At 49.1% G+C, this 25,082-nt stretch overlaps 1 protein-coding gene across 4 annotated transcripts in view; it reads left to right on the top strand.

Moving 5' to 3' along the window:
* Positions 1-25,082, top strand: part of ADCY5 (adenylate cyclase 5) — a 141,431-nt gene that overhangs the window by 72,489 nt on the left and 43,860 nt on the right. For all 4 annotated transcript variants that reach the window (XM_074364778.1, XM_074364777.1, XM_074364775.1 and 1 more), the window contains exons 2-3: positions 11,379-11,528; positions 13,963-14,084. In XM_074364778.1, coding sequence (XP_074220879.1) covers positions 11,379-11,528; positions 13,963-14,084 — 272 coding nt within the window. The remainder of the gene's footprint in view (positions 1-11,378; positions 11,529-13,962; positions 14,085-25,082) is intronic.

Genomic DNA, 25,082 nt, shown 5'->3' with positions numbered 1-25,082 from the left:
ATAGAGAAGTAGGAAAGCATTCAATGGTCTAAAGAAAAAAGTTAAAAATGCTTACAATCCCAGCACCTTGAGACATTCTATCACTGTTAACATACATCTATTTTTAGTTGGGATCATACTGAATATGCAATTCTGTATTCTCTTTTTACCCTACTTGACATTATATTTTGAAAATTTCCCCATGATGTTGAATTTTCGTCAAATAAGACATTTTAAAGGCCTTGACATACTCCAGGGTATTGAAGCATTGTCATTTGTTTAATTCTCCTCCAGTTGTTCAGCAATTAGCTGTTCCTCACTTTTTAATTTTCTCATGATCCTTGGGTATAAAGCCTTGCCCAAGCTAGTAGTTTCTGCAGCACAGATTCCTAGGAAGGGACTGAATCTGGGCTGAAGAATATGAACATTCCTAAAGCTCTTCATACACACTGCCAAATTGCTTTCCAGAAGGGTTGTGCCTTCACATCCCCACTAATGATGTGGGAGGGTCTCTGTTCTGTTACGTTCTTGCCAACATTACTATAGTGGAAAAAGAAAAAAAACTTTGTTAGTTTAATAGGCAAAACACTGTTTTCATTTGTACTTTTTTACTTTCCAGTGAGATTCACATTTTTTTCATATCACGTGTTTATAAGTCATTTGTAGTTTTACTTCTTTGAATAGCCTCTTCATCTACCTTATCCGTTTTTCTGTTAAATTCTACTTATTCCTTGTTCAGCTATAAACCACTTCATATAGTAAGAATTTGGCCCCTCTGCCATATTTGTTGTTAGTCGAACTAACTTGGGGGTAGCGACTGCAAAACCTGAAAAGGTTGTGTCCTCTCAGCTGCTCCTGTGCAGACGCCTGCCTCCACCAGTGACTTGATGTCCTGGAGAGCAGGGGCTAGGTGGCCAGGGTCTAGCTTCCCCAGTCCCCCGACACAGTACTCTGCACTGGGTGCTCAGTCAGTGTTTGCTGAGTGAATTAAGAGGATGACCTGTTTAAGTAAGTACTGTTACATGAAAGCTGTTGTTTCTCTCTGGCTGCATACACAAGGTCTGGGGTCTTCCTAGAAATAAGTCAGCAAAGATAATAAAAGTAAAGTGTACAGTATGGCCATTACTCACTAAAGGCACACTGTTTAAGTTACAGAATAAACTGCCTCACTTGTCACTGTCACTATTTGCTTAGAAATTTTAAGGAATCAAACCCACGATGAGATACACCTCACTCCCACTAGGATGGCTATGATGACAGACAAAACAAGTATGGGGAGGATGTGGAGAATCAGAACCCTCATCCTTTGCTGCTTTGAATGTAAAATGGTGCAGCCACTTTGGAAAACAGCTGGGTAGTTCCTCAAAATGTTTAACATAGAGTTATCACGTGACCTGGTGTCTTAGTCCTTTTGGGCTGCTGTGACAAATTACCATAGCCTAGGTGGCTTACAAAACATTTATTTTTTGCAGTTCTGGAGGCTGGGAAGTCCACGTTCAGGTCACCAGTAGATTTGGTGTTTGGTGAGAGCCCACTTCCTGGCTCATAGATGTCATTTTCTCGCTGTGTCCTTGTGTGGTAGAAGCAGAGTTAGAGAACTCTCTGGGGTCTCTTTTGTAAAAGCACTAATCCCATTCATCAGTGCTCCACCCTCATGACCAATCACCTCCCCAAAGCCTTACCTCCTAATACCATCACATTGAGAGGTTAGGATTTTAACACATGCATTTGGAGTGAAGGAACACAAACATTTGATCCATAACATCTACCAGTTCTACTCCTGGGTATTTACCCAAGAGAATTGAAAACATGTCTATGCAAGAAACTGTACACAAATGTTCAGTTCATAGCGACATTATTCATAACAGTCAAAAAGTGGACACAATCCAAATGTCCATAGCTGATGAATGAATTTTTTAAATGTGGTATATCTGTACTATGGAATATTATTTGGCTACGAAAAGGAATGAAGTACTGATGCATGCTACAACAGAGATGAATCTTGAAAGTATTATGCTCAGTGAAAATAGCTAGACACTGAGGGCTATTACATGATACCATGTATGTGAAATGTCTGGAACAGGCAAGTCCATCAAGACAGAGAGTAAACTAGTGGTTGACAGGAGGTGGGGGTGGGGTGGGAAATGAGCAATGAATAATGGGTGTGGGGTTTCTTTGGGGAGGGTGTTGATAATTTTCTGGAATTAGTGGTGAAGGTTGCACAACCTTGAGAATAAAACCTATGGAATTATATACTTTAAAAGGATGAATTTTATGGTACATGAATTATATCTCAATGAAAAAAATAATTAAAGGAGGCTATCCTAGAGCAAGACTTGGCCTCACAAGGCAGGCAGTGGGCCTTCCTCACCCACGGTGGCGAGTTCCTTGGAGAGAGCTGGGTTGGAGGCGGAGGCTGGAAGTAGGTCCCTCATCAGCAGCATTCTATGTGACCAGGATCTATGAAGAAGGCCTGGGGCACCCAGGACGAGGCTGAAAGAAAGTTGAGTGTTCCTTTATTAAATAGAATAAAACAAAAGTGGACCTAAATTAAATTGGGATAAATAACAGCTTAGCACAGTAGAGCAGGACAAGCTCTGAAGTCGGAATGAGAATCTGTGATTGAGTTCTGCTGCTGCTTTGCTCTGTACCTGCCAATGGGATTCCTGCCTCCGGCCTGGGTTCCCTCATCAGGGCAGAGCAGGGGGGGTTGTTATTACTCGACTTGCTTATCTTAGAAGGGTGAAATGAGGATGCAGTGAAATCTGGCCTGTGAAGGTGTTTTGAAGGCTGTACCCAGTCATTCCTAGATACTTGTCTTTTTTCCTATTTTAGACTATTTTGTCTTTCCTAAGCATACATTAAGCAGATGCTAAGTATGATTTATTTTTAGTAACAGTAAAATTGTATTAAATAAACGTCATATTTTATTTTTTAATTTATTTTTATAGAAGTATAGTTGATTTACAATGTTGTGTTGATTTCTGGTGTACAGCAAAGTGATTCGGTTTTATATATATACTATATATATATATATATATATATATATATATATATAGAATATATATACTTTTTCAGATTCTTTTCCATTATAGTTTATTACAAAATATTGAATATAGTTCTCTGTGCTCTTGTTGTTTATCTCTTTTATATATAGTAGTTAGTGTCTCCAAATCCTGAATTCCCAATTTATCCCTCCCCCACCAACATCACACTTTTAGAATCATTGTAGATTGGTGTTTTCCAGAGGCAGTAAGCAGCCCATATGGTTGGGGTAGGTGAGGAGAAAGGGAATGTGGCCTATGATGAGACGTAGAGTCTTAACTCCAGAGCAGGAGTTTGGGCTTTATTTTGTAGGTACTAGGGAATTGTGGCGTGCTTTTGAGCAGGACAGTGTCATGATGGAAGGGGATATGAGGATCTTGACGTAGAGGATAGTGTAGGTAGAAGATTTGAAACCAGGAGAGATTGATGAGTCCCGAGCAGCTGGATTCTAGCTGCAATGGAGAGGAGGGGGTGCTACCTGGGCAGAACCCTAATAGGAATGAAGAGAGCAGAGAGCCTGGTCTTGTCTGTCCATAGCCATTGAGATGGACCAGCCACCTCCATGAAAAAGGATCTCATTACAGAAGCCTCCAGGCAGAGATAATGTGGCTTTGAGCAGTCTTTTTTCTTTGTAAAAGAAAAATTTTAAAGAGGCATCACTATGATAAAAAAAAAGTTAAAATATGTAACATTTTTTTAAAAGCCACTTAGCACCTAATTAAGCATGGTACAGTATACAAGGAACCCTGCCGATGTGCCTTCTGAATATATAATTTAAGATTATCCTTCCTTGATATATTTTATTTTATGTTATAATGGGATTCTGCTGAGGTCCCCAGAGCTTCCCACCAGCACCATGTAGGACAAATGAACTCGGGAGCAGGCAGGAGGAACTCATCAGGCTTGTCAGCTCCTTTTATTTGGGATTCATTTGGTTGCTAGTTTTGTGTGTTTGTAAACAGAAAAAGAACTAGAACAGAAAGAGTGGTACCTGTCTTTAGGGCTGGGGTCCCCAGGTCACATCTGCAGAGTAATGGGAGCTGGTCTTCAGCCCCCAGGGGCCCTAAGGTGGTCTAGCCCCTTGTGGGCCAGGTGGGAGGATCTAGAAAATCAGACCCCAGCTTTGGCTTGCACTTAAGTGAGGGGATTTCAGACCCTGCTGTGAAGAGGAAGCACTGTGGTTGTCTGTGCAGGAGCCACTGAGAGTGGAAGAGGGTCTGGAAGAGGGTCTAGGGTGGAGTGGAGCTGGGTCACCTTTAGTGTGCTGGGGCTCAGCCAAGGCAGGAGGGTTATCAGAGCTGGAAGGGGGGCAGGTTTGAAAAGTCTCCCTGGTAGGGTTGCCAGGGAAAATACAGTCACCCAGTTAAACTTGAATTTCAGATAAACAGCAAGTAATTGTTTCGTATGATTATGTCCCCAGTAGTGCACTGGGCATACTTAATACTAAAAAAATGTATTCGTTGTTTATCTGAAAGTCAAATTTAACTGATCATCTTGCCCCCTCTCCCCCATTAGCAAATTTGGCTCTTTGGGGGAATCTGATCCCTCACTTCCTACCACCACCACCACATACACCCTGTGAACCACCTTGCAAGGAGCAAACTGACTTGTCCAGAACAGAATCCATGCAAAACAGCAGATTGCGAGGGGGTCTTTCCCAACTCATTTCCTTCTTTCCAAACCCATTCATTCTTCATTCCTCTTTGCTTTTTGACTTTCCCAGGACTGGCAAATAGGAAGCCTATGGCAGCAGGCCCGTGGAGCCTCCTGAAACCCCAGAGGGGAGAGGCAGCAAGAATGGCAGTGCCTGAGGCCGGCTGCTGGGAGTCCTTGCAGCCTTCGCCACAGAGACACCGCACAAACTGAGCAACGTAACTTTACTCATAGCCAAGTCAAACGTGCAGCCTGGATAGCAAGAGATTGGGCTTCTGAAGGGCTGGCGTTTTAGGAATGCTGGCAGAGTTGTAAATATTCATAGGCATCTTCTCTGGGTTTCTGGAGACCAGAATTCCAAACATTCCCCTCTAGAGGGGATTTTTCCTGGTGTGGTCCTAGGACCTTCTGGACCTAAACCATCTGCAGGGCTGGTTTTAAAAGGAGGGGCTGAGGCCACTCCTAGGGCTGAGGTTTGCTGTATTGTCAGGTGTACCCGTTACTACACACACACACACGTACACACACACACGTTCCATGTGGTTGGATATGTCCAGTGAGCTTGGCGCAGAGAGAACCAACAAACCTTTTAATTAGACCTAGTTTACCTGTTGTTGTGAATGATGCTTGTTATTATTTACTGATTAAGTATTTTACATAAGGACAGTTGAAGGGGTTCAATCACGATAATTGTTTTTAGTGGAGAAAAAAAGTCGATCAGCATTTGGACACTTGTACCTGAGGTGTGAGCTCATTTTGAGCTACAAACTCCTTCCTGGAAGGCTGTAAGCAGAATTTCCATCAGATTTCAATGATCCCTCCTCTCCATTTATAACGTTAGTTTCTGCACAGGGACCTTAGCATCTGTGAAGACCTGGGGCACATTCCTGCTTGTTTGGTGGGTAGCGTGTGTGATGGGGTATGAGGCGTGGGGGTGTGTGTTTGACGTACCGATCTCTTACTTTTCCATTCTCAGTTCCAGTTTGCTGAAATCACCCTTCCCAACGGAGCCTTCCTAAAGACCCCTCTCTCACCCCCAGCACCCTCCTCCTGCTTGTCCCATTTTGTGTTTAGTGAATGGGAGAGAGGAGCACTGAGGCATCCTAAGCTCAGCAAAGCCATTTGGACCCCTATTGGGTATCTGTGCATCATTTTATCTGGATTTGCACCGTCTGTTGCTACTGGCCTTCTGGCTGCAGGAGGAGTCAGATTACAGCAGGAGAGGCCAGGAGGATTAGTATGGAGATACAGCAGGGCCAGTTGATAATTACCTCGGGGCACATGTCTCAAAGTAGAGACTGGTCCTTCTTTCTGGCCTCAGATTGAGGAAAGACCTCTTTTTCCCTGTCCAGGCGGCTCCTCATCTTCTCTCTGCTCATCCCTCCTGGATCTTACTCCTGTTCTCTTTTTATTACAGTATAATTTGCATACAGTAGAATTCACCTTCTCCAGTGTACAGTACTGTGGATTTGACAAGGGCACGTACACACATAACCACAAACACAGGCAAGATATAGACAGTTCCATCACCCCAGAAGATTTCCTCCTGCTGCCCCTTTTAGCCAACCTCTTCCCCGCCCCCTGGCAACCACAGATCTCTTTTCCGTCCTGCAGTTTTGTCTTTTCCAGAATGCCATATAAATGGAATCATATAGTTTGTAGCCTTTGGAGTGTGACTTCTTTCACTCAGCACAGTGTGTTTGTGACTCGTCCATGTTGTTGGGTGTTATCAGTGGATTGTTCTGTTTTGTAGATGAGTGGTATTCCATAAACATTCCTGCACAGGTTTTTGTGTGTACGTAACTTTTCCTTTGATTTGGGCAGATACCTGCGAACAAGGTTGCTGGTCACATGACAAGTGTTGTGTGTACTTTTATGAGAAATGCTAAGCTAATTTCCAAGTGGCTGTACCATTTTTCATTCCTACTAGCAAGGTATCAGAATTCCAGTTGCTACACACTCTTACCAGTACCAGTATTGGCAGTTCTTTTTTCTTTTCTTTTCTTTTTTAAAATTTAATTTCATTTTAACCATTCTAATAGTGTTTAGTAGTATCTCATTGATTTTTTTAAAAAAAATTTTGCGTTTCCCTAATGGCTAGTGATTTTGAGTATCTTTCTTTGTGCTTATTTGTCTTCCTTATATTTTCTTTGGTAAATTGTCTACTCAAATATTCTACTCATATAAAAAGTGGGTTTTGTTTTCTTATTTTTGACTTGAGAGCTCTTTATGAATTTTGGATGCAAGTCTTTTTATTAAATAGATGCTAGTCCTTTTATCAGATATGTGATTTACAAACAATTTCTCCCTTTCTGTGGCTTGTCTTTTCATTATCTTAACAGTGTCTTTTGGAGGCAAATGTTCTTAATTTTGATGAAGTCTATTTTATCAATTTATCATTACTTTTCTTTTATGAATCATGTTTTGCTGTTGTATATTAGAAATCTCTGCGTAATCCAAAGTCTTGTATTTTCTTCTGGAAGTGTAATAGTTTTAGGTTTTACATTTAGTCTTACAAACTGTTCTGAGTACATTTTGGTATATTTTGTAAGGTTTGAGTTAATCATATGGATATCCAGTTGTTCTGGCACTGTTTGTTGAAAGATTATTCTTCCTCCATTTAGTTGCCTCTGTATATTTGTCAAACATAAAGGTGTGATAAGTGATTTGTAGATGCTTTCTCCCATTCTGTGAGTTGTCTTTTCACTTTTCTGATGGTTCCTTTTGAAGTCCAAAACTTTTTAATTTTGATGGAGTGCAATTTATCTTCTTTCTTTTTCCTGTTGTCATTTGTGCTTTTGGTGTAATCTCTAACAAATCATTGCCTAATCCTAGGTCATGAAGATTTACTTGTATGTTTTCTTCTAAGAGTTTTATAGCTGTAGCTTTTATATTTAGGTGTCTGACCTACTTTGAGTTAATTTTGTTTATAATATGAGGTAGAGGTCATTCTTTTGCATGTGGATATAAACTTATCTGAGCATCATTTGCTGAAAAGACTATTCTTCTCCGTTCTCATTGAATTATCTTGGTACTCTTGTCAAAAACCAACAAATCATAAATGTAAGGGTCTATTTCTGGACTCTCAGTTCTATTCTATTGATCCATATTTCCATTCTTAGACCAGTATCGCACTAACTTAATTACTGTACTTTTATAGTAAGTTTTGAAATTGAGTAGTGTGAGTCTTACAACTTGATTCATCTTCTTCAAAATTATTTTGGTTATTCTAGTTGCTTTGCTCTTCCATATAAATTTTAGCTTCGGTTAATTTCTTTTTTTAAAAAAACATGCTTGGTTTTTTATTATGATTGTGTTGCATTTATACATCAGTTTGGGGAGAATTGACATCTGAACAATTTTTAGTTTTCCAATACATGAACATGGTGTGTCTCTTCATTTATTTTAGTCTTTTAAAATTTCTTTCATCGATGTTTTATGGTTTTCAGTGAATAGGTTTGCAATATTTTGATAGAGTTATACATAAATATTTCATCATTTTGGTGATATTTAAATGGCACTTTAAAAAAATTCACTTCTGATTGTTCACTGCTTGCTTATAGAAATATAGTTGCTTTTTGTATATTGACTCTGTATCCTGTGATCTTGTGTCCTTTTATTTCTAAATTTGCTTGTTAATTCTGGTAGCTGTTTTGTAGATTCTTTGGGATTTTCTACATAGGTGATCTTACCATCTGCAAATACAGACAGTTTTATTTCCTCCTTTCCAATCTATATGCATTTTATTTCTTTTTCTTGTCTTATTGCATGGTCTAGGACCTCCAGTATAATATTGAATACAAGTAACGGGAGGGGACAATCTTGCTTTATTCCTAGTGTTAGGGGAAAACATTCAGTCTTTCACTATTAAGTATGGTGTTAGCTATAGGTTTTTGTGCATGTCATTGACCAGATTGAGGCATTTCCCTTCCATTCTAATTTGTTGTTTTTTAAAAAAATATTGCATAGATGTTAAATTTTGCCTAATACTTTTTCAGTAACTATTGAAATAACCATATGGTTTTCTATTTAATCTGTTAATATGGCGAATTACATTGATATTCAATGTTGAACCAACCTTTCATTTCTGGGATAAATCCCACTTGGCCATGTTGCATTATCATGACTCATTATTCTGTCTGAAGGTAGCTCCTCATATTCTCCTTTCTAGTTTCTCCTGTCTCACTCATGTTTTTATCATCTGGCACCTTCCTCTCTCCTTTCAAAAGATATGCCCTAGCTAGAAAATTCTTCAAAATTCTCTGTAGTCTGCACCTTCAGCCTCCACCTCCTCATCTCATTCTCTCTCCTTAGCTCTCTCTCAGTGTCCTCCAGTGACTTCCAGGAGGCATGTCCTCAGAGTCTCCCTTCATAGCCACTGCACTGGTTTATACTGCAGGTCATGGTCTGTTTTTTCCTGGACCTTCTCCTCCCTGATCTTCCTTCTGAGTCAGCTCTACCTTGCCAGACTCCAGCCTCATATAGGTTTTTGCTCCCCGATACTTTGGGATTCTGCAGAAGCCTCCTGACCCATCTCTCAACAACCTGCACTGCTCTCGCCCCTGATGAAACTCTGTGCTCATTCTTTGGTTTAACAGTGTTTGTGGCTTCTCTTGTAGAAGGATTGTGCCAGGTCATCTCAGCCTGACTTTCAGATGCCTCTTCAATCTGGCTCCAGTCTGTCTTTCTGGCTCCATCTTCTCCCTGTAGACTTCCCCTCAGGATCAGGGAGCCTGGGTTATTTATTCAAGGACCCTGAGTACCTTACATGCCTGAGCTTCCTGGATACTCTCTCCAGGGGCGCTCTTTCCCATGTCTGCCAGCCTTGCCAAATATGCCCCTAATCCCGGGGCTCAGTGCACCTGGGGTCTACCCAGGGGCCTCCTCTCATCACTCCATCTTCCCCTCTGGTCCCTCTTGCTTGGTAGGAGTCAGTTTCTGCTTCCTGTTATTGGTTCTCTGTCAGTCTTGACCACTTATCTCCTCAATCAGACTATAAGCTTTGGTAGAGCAGGTGTCTTCTTTGCCTGTGATCATTAGGTTGGGTTTTTCTCTGCGGTATGTTTGCATAAAGTGGCAATGGTAGGATTCTGGGTTGGGTGGGTTTGGGATGGGGTGTTGTGAGTCAGCAGTAGGGTTGGGGGAGCTGGTAATCTGAGTTTGCCCCTTCCCTGAAGGCTCCTTAAACAGGCATCCGGGAGGTATCCAGGAGGTGCTTGAGGGGAGCTCACAGTGTCCTTCAGCTGGGAAGCCAGAATGTATTATGCAGTCGAGGAGAGAGCATGACTGAGATAGGAAAGAAAAAGTCTCTTTCTGTTCATGTGCTGGGACAGATGGTATAGCATATCTCCAGGGAAAGACGGCACCACATCCAGCATGGATCCCACATGGCCTCCAGTTCTGAGACCCTGGGTGGTTGTCAGGCCCACCTCTGGGGTGGGGAAAGCCTTCAGGTAGAATGCAGCCCAGAGCCAAGGACAGGACTTCTAGGTCCAGCGACAAAGAGGTCCCTGAAAGAAGAGTGTGGGAGCTGCTGCTGGTCACCGCCAGGCAGCTGAAGTCCCAGAGGCAGGCTCTTCGGGATCCAAATGGACAAATGGAGGAGGGACCAACACAGGGCTCCCAAGGGCTGGAGGAGCCACAGCTGAAGGGGCAGGGGCCAACCTGGGCTCCCCTTCTGCAGCTGGTACTAAGAACTAAGCGTTTGGAGGGAGTGATTGAGGCCTAGAAAGCTGTGCACCTTTGCATGGCTTCTGTCCTGTGTGGCCTGAGGCAAAGGCAGGACCAGGCTCCGTTTACCCAGATATGCCAGGAGCTGTACCTGCCAAGAGAAGTTTTGACCAAACGGCACCTTTGCCAGGATCTGGAATGTGATGCCTAAACACGCTTTTGTAGCTTGTGTTTTCCCTTAGCTTTTCAGTAAGTACTGCTTTCAAAAGAATTCCAGCCTCGTTTCTGTGACCTGAGGGGCAGTGGTGTTTCTCCACACGTGCATCTCTGCCAGCACGGAGGAGGGCATTGGGGTGGAGCAGGGAGCAAGGGTGGGCGCCCGCCACTGGGTGGTGGGGGTGTCAGGAGGCTCTGGTGCAGAGAAGGAGATGAGACCTGCTGTGGACACTGGTCCCTGCTGGCGGTGACCTTATTATCCTCTCAGTCCCCAGAGGATTTGGCACAGTGCTGGATATCAGCAAGTATTTGCTTCGTTGGAGCTGATCCCTGAGAAATGACCAGCTAAGGCCTCTCTGTGGAAGAGCAGTCTTTTGTCTGATGTGGAACATGTCATACTTTCAAACGGTGACATCCTACACTGTCAAGGAAGCTTCTTTACAATGCCCCTGCCACCCCCAACACACACAGCTCTGTCACAGCATTGCCAGCACACCCAGCCTTTTAACCTCTGGTATTTTGTGCATGGCCAGTGTGATTATCCAGTGACTAAGCATCCTTAGGGCCATACTCCATCACAGGCCAGCCAAGCTTTGGGCTTTGAGGACATCAGCGAGCCCAACTGGTTACACTTGGCTACTCCCAAAGTAGATGGTAGATGCCTTTGGCATTTGTTTGCTGGCAGCCAGGTGTGTGTTTGCTACAGTGGGGCCTAGAAGCTCTGAGCGCTGGAGCCGGAAGGGTCAGGGCTGGGGCTCTGGTGCCCAGTGCTCGCTCCAGGCCTGAGCTCCGTGTCCTCGTCTCTCCCTCTGCAGCTTGTCTCCAATGTCCTCATTTTCTCCTGCACCAACATCGTGGGTGTCTGTACCCACTACCCGGCTGAGGTCTCCCAGAGACAGGCCTTCCAGGAGACCCGGGAGTGCATCCAGGCGCGGCTCCACTCACAGCGGGAGAATCAGCAGCAGGTGAGTGAGGCCCTCCTGCCCTGCGCAGCTGGCCAGGGGCTGGGGGGATCCTGCCTCAGCCCCGCTGCCTCCTCCCCGCCAGCTGTGCAATGTTTTCCCTGGAGGGAGCCCAGCGTTCCTGGCTCTGTGGGAATGCTCTGGGGGAGGCTCTGGAGAAGGGGCTCTAGCCCTGCCCTTGCCTGTTGCCTCCTCAGTGACTCCCTGTGGTTTGCGAGCAAACCAAGCAACCTGGGCCCTGAGCAGGAGGAAGTGGCCCTCCACCCCTCCCCAGGAGCTGATGAATTGGTGTGGTCAGACCATCAGCCCTCCCCACTGGGATTAAGGTGTTCCCCAGGGGAGTGGGGAGGGAGGTCTCTCATGAATCTAAACAATTCTTAGCACACTTTCTCCCAGTCCTCAAAATTATATTTCCTCAATATATTTTCACAAAATTGTCCTTTAATTTGTGTTTTTAGCACCAATAGCTGTTTACTGAGAGTTTACTGAGATGGCCTTCGATAACCATGTCCACTGATGCCAGGGGAGACCAGGCCGGCCCACAGAGAGCTCACTAGCTCACAGAGTTTCCCGAGTATAAGGCTGTCCGTGGTGGAGCTGAACAAGACACAGCTCCCATCCTCAGGGAGACCCCGGTAACAGACCATTGAAACAGAATGATCGGGGACTTTACAGGAAGGCCTGGGGTGGATGCTGGCAGCCAGAGCCAGGACCCTCCTCCTCGGAAGGGGCGAGCCTGAGGAAAGGTAGCAACAGCAGTATGTAGGATGGTGATTCTAGCTGAGGAGCTCGTGGGCCAAGGCAAGAAAACACTATGAAAAGCTTGGGAAGCTTCCTGTGGTTCATGCTGTCTGGAGCAGAGGGCAGATTTCAGTTCAGGGACCACTGGGAGGTGAGCATGGGGCAGGAGAAGCCAGGCCATGGCCAGACTAGGGGCGTGGCTGACCCTGGAAGCTGCAGGAGGCATAGAAGGGCTTATATGGGGCAGTAACGTGGTCAGGTGTATGTTTTAGGAAGATCACTGGCTGGCTTGCAGTGGAGGGTGAGTCAAAGGCAGCAAGCTTGGAGACAGAGAGACCAATTCAGAGACTGTCCTGGTCATCCAGACAGGACCTGAAAGAGGCCCAGGCCTGCTGGAGGTGGAGAATGGGATGATGGGATGGTGCTTCCGGAGGATAATGCCAGCCAGGCCCGGGCTGGAGGGAGTGGGCAGGCACGGGATGGGGCTGATGGAGTGAAGGCATTGGGTTGCAGTGGAAAATAAGGAGTGAACTTGGTGGGTCCAGAAGGATCCACATTTGACGGGGCTGGTGGAACCCAGGGAAGCTTTGGAGGTTTGGAGCAGAGGAGTGACATGACAAAGGCAGGGTATTGGAGAGATGGGACCATACAGGGAGCAAGGAGGGCGGAGGAGAGGCTGTCCGGCTTGAACAGCGTGGCTGGAATCCCAGTTGGGTGAGAACTTCATGGAGGCAGTGGGTGGGTGGAGGACAGGAAGGACAAGTCCAGTGCTGTGTCCCAGTGGGGCTTGATCAGGGCTGGATACGGTGCTGAAGGGAGAGGGATGAGTCGCAGAGGAAAAGTTCTGAAAAGTAAGAGCAGTTTACACAGGCAAGGTCTTGACCTTGGTGATCAGGCAGTTGGGGGTGTCATGGGCAGAGGCAGGGAACTTGAGAAGAAGAGCCGTCAGGAGTGAACATCAGGGAGGGTGAGTGGGCCTGATGTCAGATGGTGGTAGTAAGACATTGGGTGTGAAGGTCACCTGCTTTGGGGGCATCTGGACCACCATTCCCTAATGTGGAAATGGATCCCCTTTCTCCACACCTCATCCTCTGGTCCCCACAAAGCCTTCTGTGACCACCCACTTCTCTCCAGCCTAGGTCAGATCCCCCTGCTCAGTGCCCTATTGTACCCTGTAGCCCCACGAGATGGGGACTCTGTGAAGGAGGAACCTTGCCTGTCTCATTTATGGTTATAACTCCGGGCACCCAGCACTATGCCTGGAACACGGTAGGTAGGTGCTCAGTGAATATCTGATGACTGCATGAATCTCATCTAATGCATCCAACAACCCCATCCCTATTTACAGATGAGGAAGCTGAGGCTCAGAGAAGTTCAGTCATTTGCCCAAGGTCTCAGGTGACATCCAGGACTCTGATCCAAGGTGCTTGGTATACAGGTTCACCAAGACTGCTTTTCCCCTTATGCATTGAAGAACCAGGAGGTGTCCCAGGGAGATGGGAGCCAGGGAACCCTGGGGGATGACTTCCACCCCCAACACACGCAGTGTTGTCCACACGAGTTTCAGGAGAGCCTGAGAGATTTTCCAGGGCCCTGCGGGTGGGGGCACAGATGTGAAGGAGTGAAGCCTTGGGAGGAGAGGGGACTGCCAGGCAAGGGGAGGAGCTGTGATGAAAGCATCTGCTTGCCTCCCCAGGAGCGGCTTCTGCTGTCTGTCCTTCCCCGTCACGTTGCCATGGAGATGAAAGCAGACATCAACGCCAAGCAGGAGGATATGATGTTCCATAAGATTTACATCCAGAAACATGACAACGTGAGGTAGGGCTGAGGCTGGGGGGCGAGGCCAGGGTGGGAAGACCAAACCCCAAAGGAGATGACATCCCCCCTCCCTCCCCTTCAAGAGGACACAGCCCAACAGAGTGGTCTGGTGGCTTTGGAATGTGTGTTGTCTGGAGTGCCCCAGCCCTACCCCTTTAGGTCTGTTAAGTGATTTGGTACTGGTGGGAGGAGGTGAGGCTGAGGGAGAGGATGTAGAAGGAAGGAGGAGGAAGAAGAAAGCCACACCACCAGCTATTGGGGAAACTCCTAGCCTAACAAGAGAGACAGAAAGCACAAATGTGGGGCCCAAATGTCACCATCATCATCTCAATCTTCACAGCAGTTTCCATACCTTCTAAGCTAGTGTGTGCCAGGCACTGTACCAGGCATTATCCACCTTATTACTAATCCTATCAGGAGGCTGACAGCCCTGCAGGGTAGGGACCCTTATCAGCATCCTTTGTATGGGGATGGCTGAGACCCTTGCCCAAGGTCACTCAGTCAGGAATGGTAAAGCCAGGGTGCCCCCAGGTCGGCCCACTCCAAAGCCCATGCTCTTTTTATTGCCTGTTTGCTGCTGCCCTAGACAGAAGTGCTGACAGCAGGGACGTGCAAGCAGATGTAGATTAATAGAGTGCAAAATCTGCTTCTGCATACTCCACGGGGACACGAGGCGATGCAGTGGCCTTCATCCAGCATGGCTCCTGGAAAGCCGATAATCCTCCCACGTGCCCAGAAGAGGAGCTGCTGTGTTTGCCTTTGAGGGGTTACTTTCTCCCTGGGAGCATTTTCCTAGGACCCACAGTCCTCTAAGACTGGTGTAAAGAGAACCTTTTGGAGGTTTGGGTTGAATTTTCCATAAAGACGTTAAATGGAATAATATCCCCACCTTAGGACGTGTAAAGAAACAGCCTTCTTCATCAGAACAAATCCCAGAGGCCCAAGGTTCAGCTGGAAAGGAGGGACCTGCCAGGTGGTCCCAACACTTATATACCCCTGAGCTCCACCCTTCTGGAATTTTCTCTCGTGGTCCTGTCTTCACCACCCCACTGGCCCTGGCATTGCTCTGTTCCAGACAGAGCATGGACAAAAGGTCTTTCCTTGATTGCTCTTAGCAGAGCTTCCAGCGGATTTATTTAACTATAAATTGGAACACAAAAGTTAAATCCAGGAAAGTTGCCCTTCAGAAACCGTCCTGCACTCAGGGCGCAGGTTCTCAGCCTGGCTTGGCCAGCACTTCCAGCACATCTGGCCACCTCTGTGTCTTCCCAGAACGTGGCCCTCTTACCCCTCTGTCCTCCCACAGGGCGGGCATCGTCTCAATGCCCAGCCTTCTGTTGCTGGCTCTTGGGCCCCCAGCCCTCCAGCAGAGGTCAGTCTCAGGCCTCTTCCCCAGTGAGTGGCCCAGCCCAGGGTGGCACCCCCTCCCTCCCTCTGCTCCCACTGAGGCTGCGGCTTTGGGTCAATAAAAGAGCAGTACCCTCATCACAGAGTGGCCTGAGGATCTGCACGGCCAGAGTCAGACCCCAGCCACAGTGGGGGTATTGCTGTTCTAGAATGTGCTCAGGATCAATGACAGCAATCAGGAAAGAGATGAAAGGGAAAAGCCAAGATGCCATCATTTGCATGGGGATAGATGTAATTCTGACTCTGAAATTGCCAGAACTAGGGGTGGCTGGTTCACATCAGAGGCCAGCCGCAAGCAATCATATGCAAATCTCCCGCTGGAGCCCCTTTCCCTGTTTCATCAGCCGCCGCCCCACTCGCTGGGTGCAGCTCTTGATGGAAACACATTGTTTGCTCTGGTCTCTGGTTTGGGGCTGAACCTTTGGCTTGGGTTGGGGGTTGAGTAGTAGGTGGAGGGATGACATCACAGTGTAGAAATGCACTTTGGGGCTTGGCTTGTGTTCCAGTGACTAGCCCTGGGGCCCTGAGTTAGGCAGCCCTGCATGTCATCCTGACTCTGCTGTGTGACCAGGGCAAGTTACAGGCATTGAGCCACTCTGAACTTCAGTATCCTCATCTGCGTGACAAAATAGGAAGAGTACCTAGTTAACAGGGTTGTAAAGAGTAAATGAAATAATGTGAGGAAAGTGCTTAGGACAATATCTGGCACAAAACAAGTGTTCGCTAATTGAGAGCAGCTCTTATTGTTGTTACTGTTATTATTATGATTATTATCGCACTCCCTATCAACAAAGAAAGGCCTGGGGATTCTCGAGCTGGAGTGGAAGGGTGATGAGTCACATTCGTCAACTCTCTGTGGAGTTGTAATATTTAGAGAGGGTGATGACATGCTGTTCTCTAACCCCACTGAGAGCAAGGCCACAAGAAAAATAAATCATCTCTGCTGTGTGACAGATTGGGCCTGGCCCTAAGGAAGGGAAGAGGCTAATGGGTGGCAGGAAAGTTTGGCCTGGGTGAGGAAGGGTGACAGACAGGCACCCACGCTCCGTGACCTCATTCTCCCCTGGCCCTGAGGCCATGAGGAGAATTACTGCACAGCACATAACCCCCGGGATTCTGGGGGGCCTGTCAAATGCTCTGGTGCTGAGTTACCACCTGTGGGCTGAGGCAGGCCAAAGGCCAAGGAACCCTTGAGACCCCTGTGGGTCCCCCAGATGCCTCTCCCATCTGATGCGTGGTGACAGGTGGAGATGTTTCAGCCTCTCTGGTTGAACAAGTCACTGGGCCCTGGGGTCATTGCCTGATTCAGACCTGGGGCTTTGAGAGCCCCCCGGCTTGCCCTCACCTCCTCCCAGACCCCTGCCCCTCCTGCAGCTGCAGCGTCAAGGGCAGAGGAGGCCGTGCAGTCCCCACACCTGGGACAAGGGCCTCCAGGACATGCCAGCAGAGGCTGCTCTGAGCCGGCACCTCCGTGCCCGGCCTTGGGAGGAGGGAGACAGGGATTAGAGGGAGGGGCCGCCCAGCGAAGGCACCACAAGGGGGAGGCAAAGTAAACGCACTGACGCAGCCGGAACCCCGTGCCAGTGGGCACTCTTGCAGAGAGGTCACCATTGTGGAGGAAGATGAGTGCTTGTATTGAGCCGACTAGTTCATACACCTGCTCTGCCACTTAGTAGCTGTGGGGACTTGGGCAGGCTACCTAGTCTGAGCCTCAGTTTTCTCTTCTGTGACATGGGAATGCTGATGCCCACCACTCATCTGTTCAGCAAAGGTTTAACCTCTGCCTTCATCGCTGGGAACTGCCGGCTGTGCTCTCAGACACTCAGCTAGAGGCAGGAACCATGGTGGGGACTGAGGGGGACACGTCTTTGTCAATGGGAAGCTCACCTTGTATTCAGGAGGGCACACACACAAGGATTACTTAGTAAATTGGGAACGTATCACATGGGGAGTAGGGGTAGTGACCCCGGGGACCTGGACTTTGCATTCTAGCAGGGTATGATGCTAGACAACTCACCACTCAGGCACTCCGTTACAATTGTGACAAAAGCCACTGAGGAGCAGAGCCTGTAAGAGGGGGCCCTGGAGCTTCTTGCAGGGGAGCAGAAGGGTAGAGGGGGTGCAGTATGTAAAGCACCTGCCCCAGGAGGTGGCTGCAGACTGTTCGCCCTGTGAAGGCAGAGCAGGCTCCTGGGAGGCTACCAGGCAAGAGTCAAGGTCAGGTCACCCTGTAGTCCAAAGATTTCAGGGAGCAGGGAAAACCTAGCCAGGCTGAGAGGGTCCTGGCTGAGTGAGAACGGCCCATACCTGACTGGCCAGGACACGGGAGCCCTCAGGTTTACAGGTTGTGGGTGGTGGGGAGGATCACTCCAGAGATCCCACTGTCTGTGGGATGGAGAGAAGGCCACCTCCTCCAGGGGACGCTGCACCTCTGCTGAAGAAATACCTTCCTCGCAGGGCTCCGTCTGTTTGGAACTTGGGAGGGGTTCAGGATAGAGCACGGGGGTCTGGGCTCACTGGCTTGAAGGAGAGCCTCATCCTCAGAGACCCAGGAGCCCTGGGGGGCTGGAGCGAGGGGAAGCTGCGGACTTGGGGGTGGAAGTGAGGTAATGCCTTCTCCGTACACAGTGGGGAGTAGCAGGGTCTGGGGAGGGCTGCCGTGCACCCCCTTCCCTTCTCTCCCCAGCCTCTCCCGAACCTCCCCCTTTTAAGGTTATCATCTCCTCTCCCATCTCCTTCAAGGACTTGGCTGTGTCCCCAGGTCGCCCTGGCGTCTGGCTCAGCTGTGGCGTGGTTCTGAATTATAATGACCACGCTACAATGTCCGCGATGCTCAGATACCCGTGGGTGGATGGTGCACCCTGTGGGCAGAGAGGAAAAATGTCTACCTCCCCACGTCCACAGCCAGCAGACCAACGAGAGGAGTGGTCTACAAACACGCAGCATTCCTGTCTCCAACCTGACACTAAGAAAAGATTCTTGTCATATCTCACATCAATTACAGAGAAAGTGTTCTCTATATTATCATCTCATTCATTCCACAAGCATTTACTGAGCTGCTACTATGTGTGCCAGGCATGACTCAGAGTAGACAGAGAAGACAGCGTGCTTGCCCCTTAGGGAATACCCAGCCCTCCCCAGTGAGGGGCCGCTGGGCCGGGTGCCGTGGGAATAGTGGCTGAGCACCCAGCTGGCCCTGTTGGGGGAGCCACAGGGGTTGGGTCTTTTAATTAGTCAATCAATTAATTATTTTAGTTGTGGTAAAATATACATAGTATAAAATGTACCATTTTAATAATTTTTAAGTGTATGGTTCAGTGGCATTAAGAACATTCACATTGTTGTGCAACCGTCACCACCTTCTGTCTCCAGAGGCTTTTTTCATCTTGGGGAACTGAAATTCTGTACTCATTAAACACTGACTCCCCATTCCTCCTGTCCTGCCAGCCCCTGGCAGACACCATTCTACTTTCCATGAATTTGGCTACTCCAGGTACCTCACATAAGTGGAGTTATTCAGTATTTATCTTTTTGTGTCTGGCTTATTTCACTTAATGTCTTCAAGGTTCATCCATATTATAGAATGCGTCAGGTTTTCCTTCCTTTTTAAGGCTCAGTCACATTCCATTGTATGCATAGACCACATTTTGTTTACCTGGGCATCCGTTCGTGGACACTTGGGTTGCTTGCACCTCTTGGCTATTGTGGATAGTGCTGCTGTGAGGATGGGTGTACAAACATCTTGAGTCCCTGCTTTCAGTTCTTTGGGGTGTATACCTAGAAGTGAAATCGCTGTGTGATTTGATAATTCTATTTCTAACTTTCTAGGGAGCCCCGTACTGTTCTCCATAGTGGTTCACAGCATTACCTTTGCATCAGCAGCACACAAAGCTTCCAGTTTCTTCACATCCTTGCGTGGGGTTGGGTCTTGACAACAGACCTGAGTTTGTCCTGGGACACAGGATGGGGACTGGTGGGGAAAGGATCCAGCAACTGTCTGAACTCCAACTGGGGGGCCTTGGGGGGAACAGAAAGGGAGAGCCGTCAGGGCGCAGGGGCACTGACCAGTTGAACATGTCAGGCTGTCTTTGAAACAACTGGACTCAGTTGTGCTTCGTGATGCTAATTCTAAAAAGGATTCAGACTTAAGAAGGCTGATTCTGGGCAGGGTGAGTCAAAGAACACATTGTGAAGATGGAAGGGTTAGAATCAGGGCCTAAAAGAAGAATGCAATTTTTTTGACCTTTTAAAAATTAACATTTTTATTGTATATACAAAGGGTGTATGTTCTTTGTAGAAAAATTGGAAACTAGGAGCAGCACGAGAAGAAAACAAAAAGTACCCATCTCCTCACCACTACGTCTCGGTCCTGGCGCAGGCGCCCTCCCTTCCGCGCTCCTTCTTTAGGGAGCATTTCCCCAATTCTCACAAGTCTCTGTAAACAGAAAGCCTGTGGGTGCCATGAGGGTTCACCGTGCAGTGGTGGGAGGAGGATTTGGTGTGTAGAAACAAGAGCGAAGGGCTGGGGGTTGGAATGGGGTCTGCAGAAGGCCCTGCGGCCGGCCATGGGGATCCCAGGTCATACCTTGACCCCAGATTCCCCTGGACCCAGTCCTGCCAGGTGCCAGGCTAGTCACAGGGCCCTCTGCTTTCCGAAGGAAGGGGTCCCGTCTCCGTGAGAGTGGAGTGGGCACGGACGTCCCAGGACGGATGCTCCCTGTAGAGGTGTGCTCAGACACCCAGCGTGTTCAGCATCCTCTTCGTGGCCTTCTCCTTCGGCCTCTCCCTGCCTGTGCCCTCAGGAGGCCCTCTGGCTGCTCCCCATGCAGATGCCCAGCTCTAATCCATTCCCCCACCCCTTGGAAAACACCCAGTGGTTTGGTGTCCATTCTCAGCCAGGTGTCGATGGGACCACATCTGATTGTCCTGCTCTCCTAGTGCGCACGGGTGACCCACCGCCCCTCCTTTATCGTACAAGGGGTGTGGACCCACGTGGCTCTCCAGGTTGTACAGCTTGGAGCAAATGGAGGGATGCTGAGGGAACAGCCCTGTCGGTCCAAAAGAGACCCCTGGCCTGTGGCTGGGCCTCCCCAGGCTACACACTGGGGGCCTCTGGGGCTCTTCCTGCCCTGCTTCACCAGGACCTTCAGCTACCACAGGGCTCCCCACCCCAGGGCCTCTGTTTCCCAGGTCCCTGTGCCTCCTGGGCCCCCGTGGACAGATAGATGGTTTGCCTCTTGGCATTTCTTGAATTTCCTGTCCATGCCAGACGAGGAATGCAGGAGCTCAGAGGGGCAGGTCCTTGTGCTGTTGCCACCCAGCCCCCTGGCGAACCCAGCTCCTGGCTATCCAGAAGCTCTGTCAAGTCCTGGGGCCTGCTGGCAGCGACAGGGAGCAGCAGTGAGGATATGCGCTTAACCAGAAACGCACATGGTGAGTCTGAGCTGAAGCTGCAACAAGAGCTGAGGGCCTGCCGTGGTCACTGGGATGAAGAGCCTGCCTGCTCTTGCCTCTGGAGCAGCATGGACCATGAGTGATGGATGGAAAGCAATTAGGGAGGAGCGCATAGCGGGAGTGGGCCTCCCCAGCTTCTGCGCGCCCTCCACGAGGCCCTGATTGCGTTGCCAAGATGAGCTCTCAAGTGGGAGCTAATCGATGAATTAGTACCTTCCTGCAAGTCTGGGCCCTGTGCTGCTGTGAAATGGCCTTGGGCATGACCGAGGAGCAGAGCAGGAAGTCTTGGCCCGCAGAATAGACAGCCTGCCTTTGGGTAAACCTTGTAACACAGAGGAGCCTCCAGAAGTGACAGTCGCTAAGCAGAATCCTCCCCCGAGGCAGCAGAGGAGTGTGACTTCGCCTCTGGCAGGAGGAGAGGGGAACGTAGAGGTGGCAGAGTTCCCATAAGTGTGTGGGAGACACTGCAGGGTTCAGAGCTGGGACCTGTCTAAGCTTCCACACAAGTTAGACGCCTTGCTTTGAGCCACCTCCTCCCTGGCCGCTGGTCACTGTCACACCACCTGAAGGAAGAGGGCCAGCCACCTACCCATCCCTAATTCCTTGGCAGCTGTTGAAAGAACTCCTTCTACAGAAGAGTCGGTCCTGGCAGCAGACTGGATGGAGGCTCAGGCATTCTAAGGCGCCCAGAGGCCCCTTCCACACGGGCGCTGTTTCTCACGTCTCCAGCACAGACCCGGAGGCTGCCTGGCCCCCATAACCGTCCCACCTTTTGCTCTGTGAACACTGCTGGGCGTCTGCTGGGTGCCAGGCTCCCCAGGCTCGCATCTCAGATGGCATGCTTGGGACCCCAGGAGGTCCAGTGGGTGGGGTAGAAGGAAGAGCTCCTGGAGTAACTGGTCCTGACTCTTCCTTACTTTAAACTAAGAATAGTCTCTTCCATTCAACAAATATATGTTAGACACTGAGTTCAAATATATACTGAGCTGTGTCCTCCTAGGGGATACGCTGAAGTCCTAACCCCTGGTACCTGTGAAGGTGACCTTATTTGGAAATAGGGTCTTTGCAGATGAAATCAAGTTAAGAGGTCATGAGGGTGGGCCCCTAATCCAATTAAGTAGTGTCTGCGTAAGAAGAAGAAAATGCTGTGTGAAGACAGAAACGCATGGGGAAAGCATCGTGTAACGAGGGAGGCAAAGATTAGAATGACGCAGTGGCCATCAAGGAAGGCCAAGGATCGGCAGCCACCCACAGAAGCTAGGATGAGGCAAGGAAAGAGTCTACCCAGAGTCTCAGAGGGAGCAGGGCCCTCTGACACCTAGATTTCAGACTTCTAGCCTCCAGAAACATGAGAGAATACACTTCTGTTGTTTTAGGCCACTCAGTTTGTGGTGACTTGGTATAGCAGCCCTAGGAAACTAATACAGACACCTGCTATGTGCTGGATATTGCGCGAGGTGTGTGTGTGCAGAGGGGGGTGGATAGAACAGAGGGCAAGGGCAGTGGGACCTGTCCTCATTCACTCAGTCATTCAATTGAAAATTTTATTGAGCAAGTGCTCTGTGTGCCAGACACTGTGCTGAGTGCTGGGATGTAGCCCTGAAAGGGATAGTCCCAGATCCCTCCTTCCGAGACTTTACATTCTAGTGGGGGGAGAGACAGACAGAAGCATCATAATAAATAACAACAGTAACAGCAACAAAAATAATGTATTAAATGGTGAAAAGTGCAATGGAGAAAAAGACAGCAGGGAAGGGAGATGGCCCTATGGGAGGGGTTGTAAATTTAAATAGGGTGGTGGAAGCCTTGAGAAGCTGACATTTAAACTTGCATATTACCAGGAAAGATTAAAATAAATCAAAACAGAACAAAAACAATCAATAGCCAAGCCCCACCCCAGGACAATTAAGTCAGAATCTCTGGGGATGAGGCTCCGGGACCTCTCCGTAGGAAAGCTCCCAGGTCATTCTAAAGGACGCCGGGTCTGAGAGTCTCTGGTCTAGCGGGCTGAGAGCTGCAGTAGGGGAAAGTGCTCTCCCAGGCCCGGTGAGGCCCCCTGTGGAGGAGAGCAGGGTCGCAGCCCGCCCCGTGTCCATAGAGGGCAGGCAGAGGTGTCCCCGCTGAGTGGCTCTGGCAGGTACGGGGCTCAGAGCTCAGTGAAGCGAGGCCCCCGAGTCCTGGTCCACACGCATCTGCCTCGTTTTTCTGGGGGCAGCCCATTCTCTTCTTCCTCCCCTCTCCTCCCGGGCTTGGTGCTGTGGGTTACCCTGCCCAGTAGCAATCCTGCCTCTGCCAGGTTTGGGTATTTTTCCCTTCCTACCATAGCGCCACATCAGCCCCCAAAGCCAGGCATCTGCTGCGTCGCCAGGGACCCAGCGGGAACAGCCCCTTGGGCCTGGTGTCTGTCGGCTTTGCATTTGAAATACTGATTCTTGCTGGAGGAGTTCTTTGACTCGTGAACAGCCGATCTTGACCCTAGCTTCCCTTAGCTTTGATTTCCTTAGAGTTAAAGAAGAATTTCTAGGGCAGCTATGTAAGGGTGCTTTTACAAAGACTGGGAGAGACCTTTCCCTTCCTCCTGGGTGGGGCCGGGCGGCTGCCTGAGAGACTGAGAGGCCGGGAGGTGACAGGTGGCTTGGGGTGGGGTGTGGACTTACTTAAGGAGTAGGGGTCAGCGGGGGGAGCATGGCCGCTCCCCCTCACATGCTCCTCTGTCACCAGCATGGGTGTCCACAGACCTCTCCGGGTGGGGCGCTGAGCCTGTCTGCTGCACCAGCCACCAGGCCTCAAAGCTTGATGGAGACTCTGGCTCCCTTCATCTTCCAAGTCCCTGCCCCGTGGCTGCCACTCTGGAGCAGCTCGTCTGAGTTCTGAGGCCCGTGGGCTGACCAGCGGTCTCTCCTCCCCCACCTCCCCCTCAGCGTTACTTCTTTCCCCTTCACTGGTCTCCTCTCTCATCAGCTCCCCCAACTTCTCTGCTCTCTTTGGCTTTCCTCTTGTGGTTGTCTTTGCTGATCTGGGCTGGGGTCAGAGTGGCTGGAGGAGCCAGGATGCCGGGAAACAACCCTGGGCTTGGGGATGGGAACTGCTCTCTCATACTTTTCCTGGGAGGTGACGCAGCCTGGCCCAAGCCCTGGGAGGAGCTCCTTGGTGGCCCAGCCTCTTTCACTTCCCCTCGCGGGAGCTGGTGTGGAACTGCCGAGTGCGTCCTCTCTTGATGGAGTCCTTTACTTGCCACACCTACCCTCCACCTCCCTCTGCCCCATAGACAATGCCAGACCAGTGAATTGTGCTTTTCACTGGTTTAAGATGACTGTGGGGCCAACAGACAGCATAATATTTATTGGCTCATCTCCTGGACTGTGGAGCCAGGTTGCCTGTGTGGCCTTGGGCAGCTGACTCAACCTCTCTGTGCCTCAGTTTTCTTACCTATAAAAGAGGATTCCAGCTCTGTAGGGTGGTTGTGAGGCTTACATGAATTAATACATGTAAAGTGCTTAGAACAGTATCCAACTGTTTCAAAATGTAGATATTATCATTATCCAAGTATGGTGAGGCCAACAGACCAGGAGACAGCTGCTGCTGAAGACAGTTTGTTACTCACAGTTTCTGAGAGGAGAGGGCACATTACGCCATGGGGTGGGGCACGTAGGGAAGTGTGGGGATCAGTCAGGAGCCTGAATGAGGGGAAGTGTGGGTAAGAGCCCATACTGTGGTTTCTGCCAGAAGGAACAGGAGAGAGAGGGTACGCAGGCTTGGCGTTGGCTAATTTGAATAATGTCAGCGGGCTCTGTGGCATAGGACAGTCCTGAGTTACACGGCCCCTGTCCCTGGGCTGATTCAGGCAGGGGAGTAGTGGTCCAGGTGTCAGAGCCCGACGCAGGTAAGGGGGCTCCGGACTCTAAGTGAGTGGTTGACTATCACTTGGAACTGGCTGGCCTTAGAGGGGCAGGCTCCCCAGGTCAGTAAGGCCCCAAATGTCAGGTATCAGAATGAAAAGACATGCTTAATGCACACCCACACACTAAATATGTTTAGTTCTACGTTCTAATTTAAACTGAGACCATTGGCCTGGAGCCCCAGGAGCCCCGTGGATCAGAGGAGGGAGCACAGGCCGTGGGGAAGCGTTCCCCGCCA

This window comes from Camelus bactrianus, chromosome 1 (assembly GCF_048773025.1).
Source record: "Camelus bactrianus isolate YW-2024 breed Bactrian camel chromosome 1, ASM4877302v1, whole genome shotgun sequence".
NCBI classification, from domain to species: Eukaryota; Metazoa; Chordata; class Mammalia; order Artiodactyla; family Camelidae; genus Camelus; species Camelus bactrianus.
This window is presented reverse-complemented; position numbering and strand designations above follow the sequence as displayed.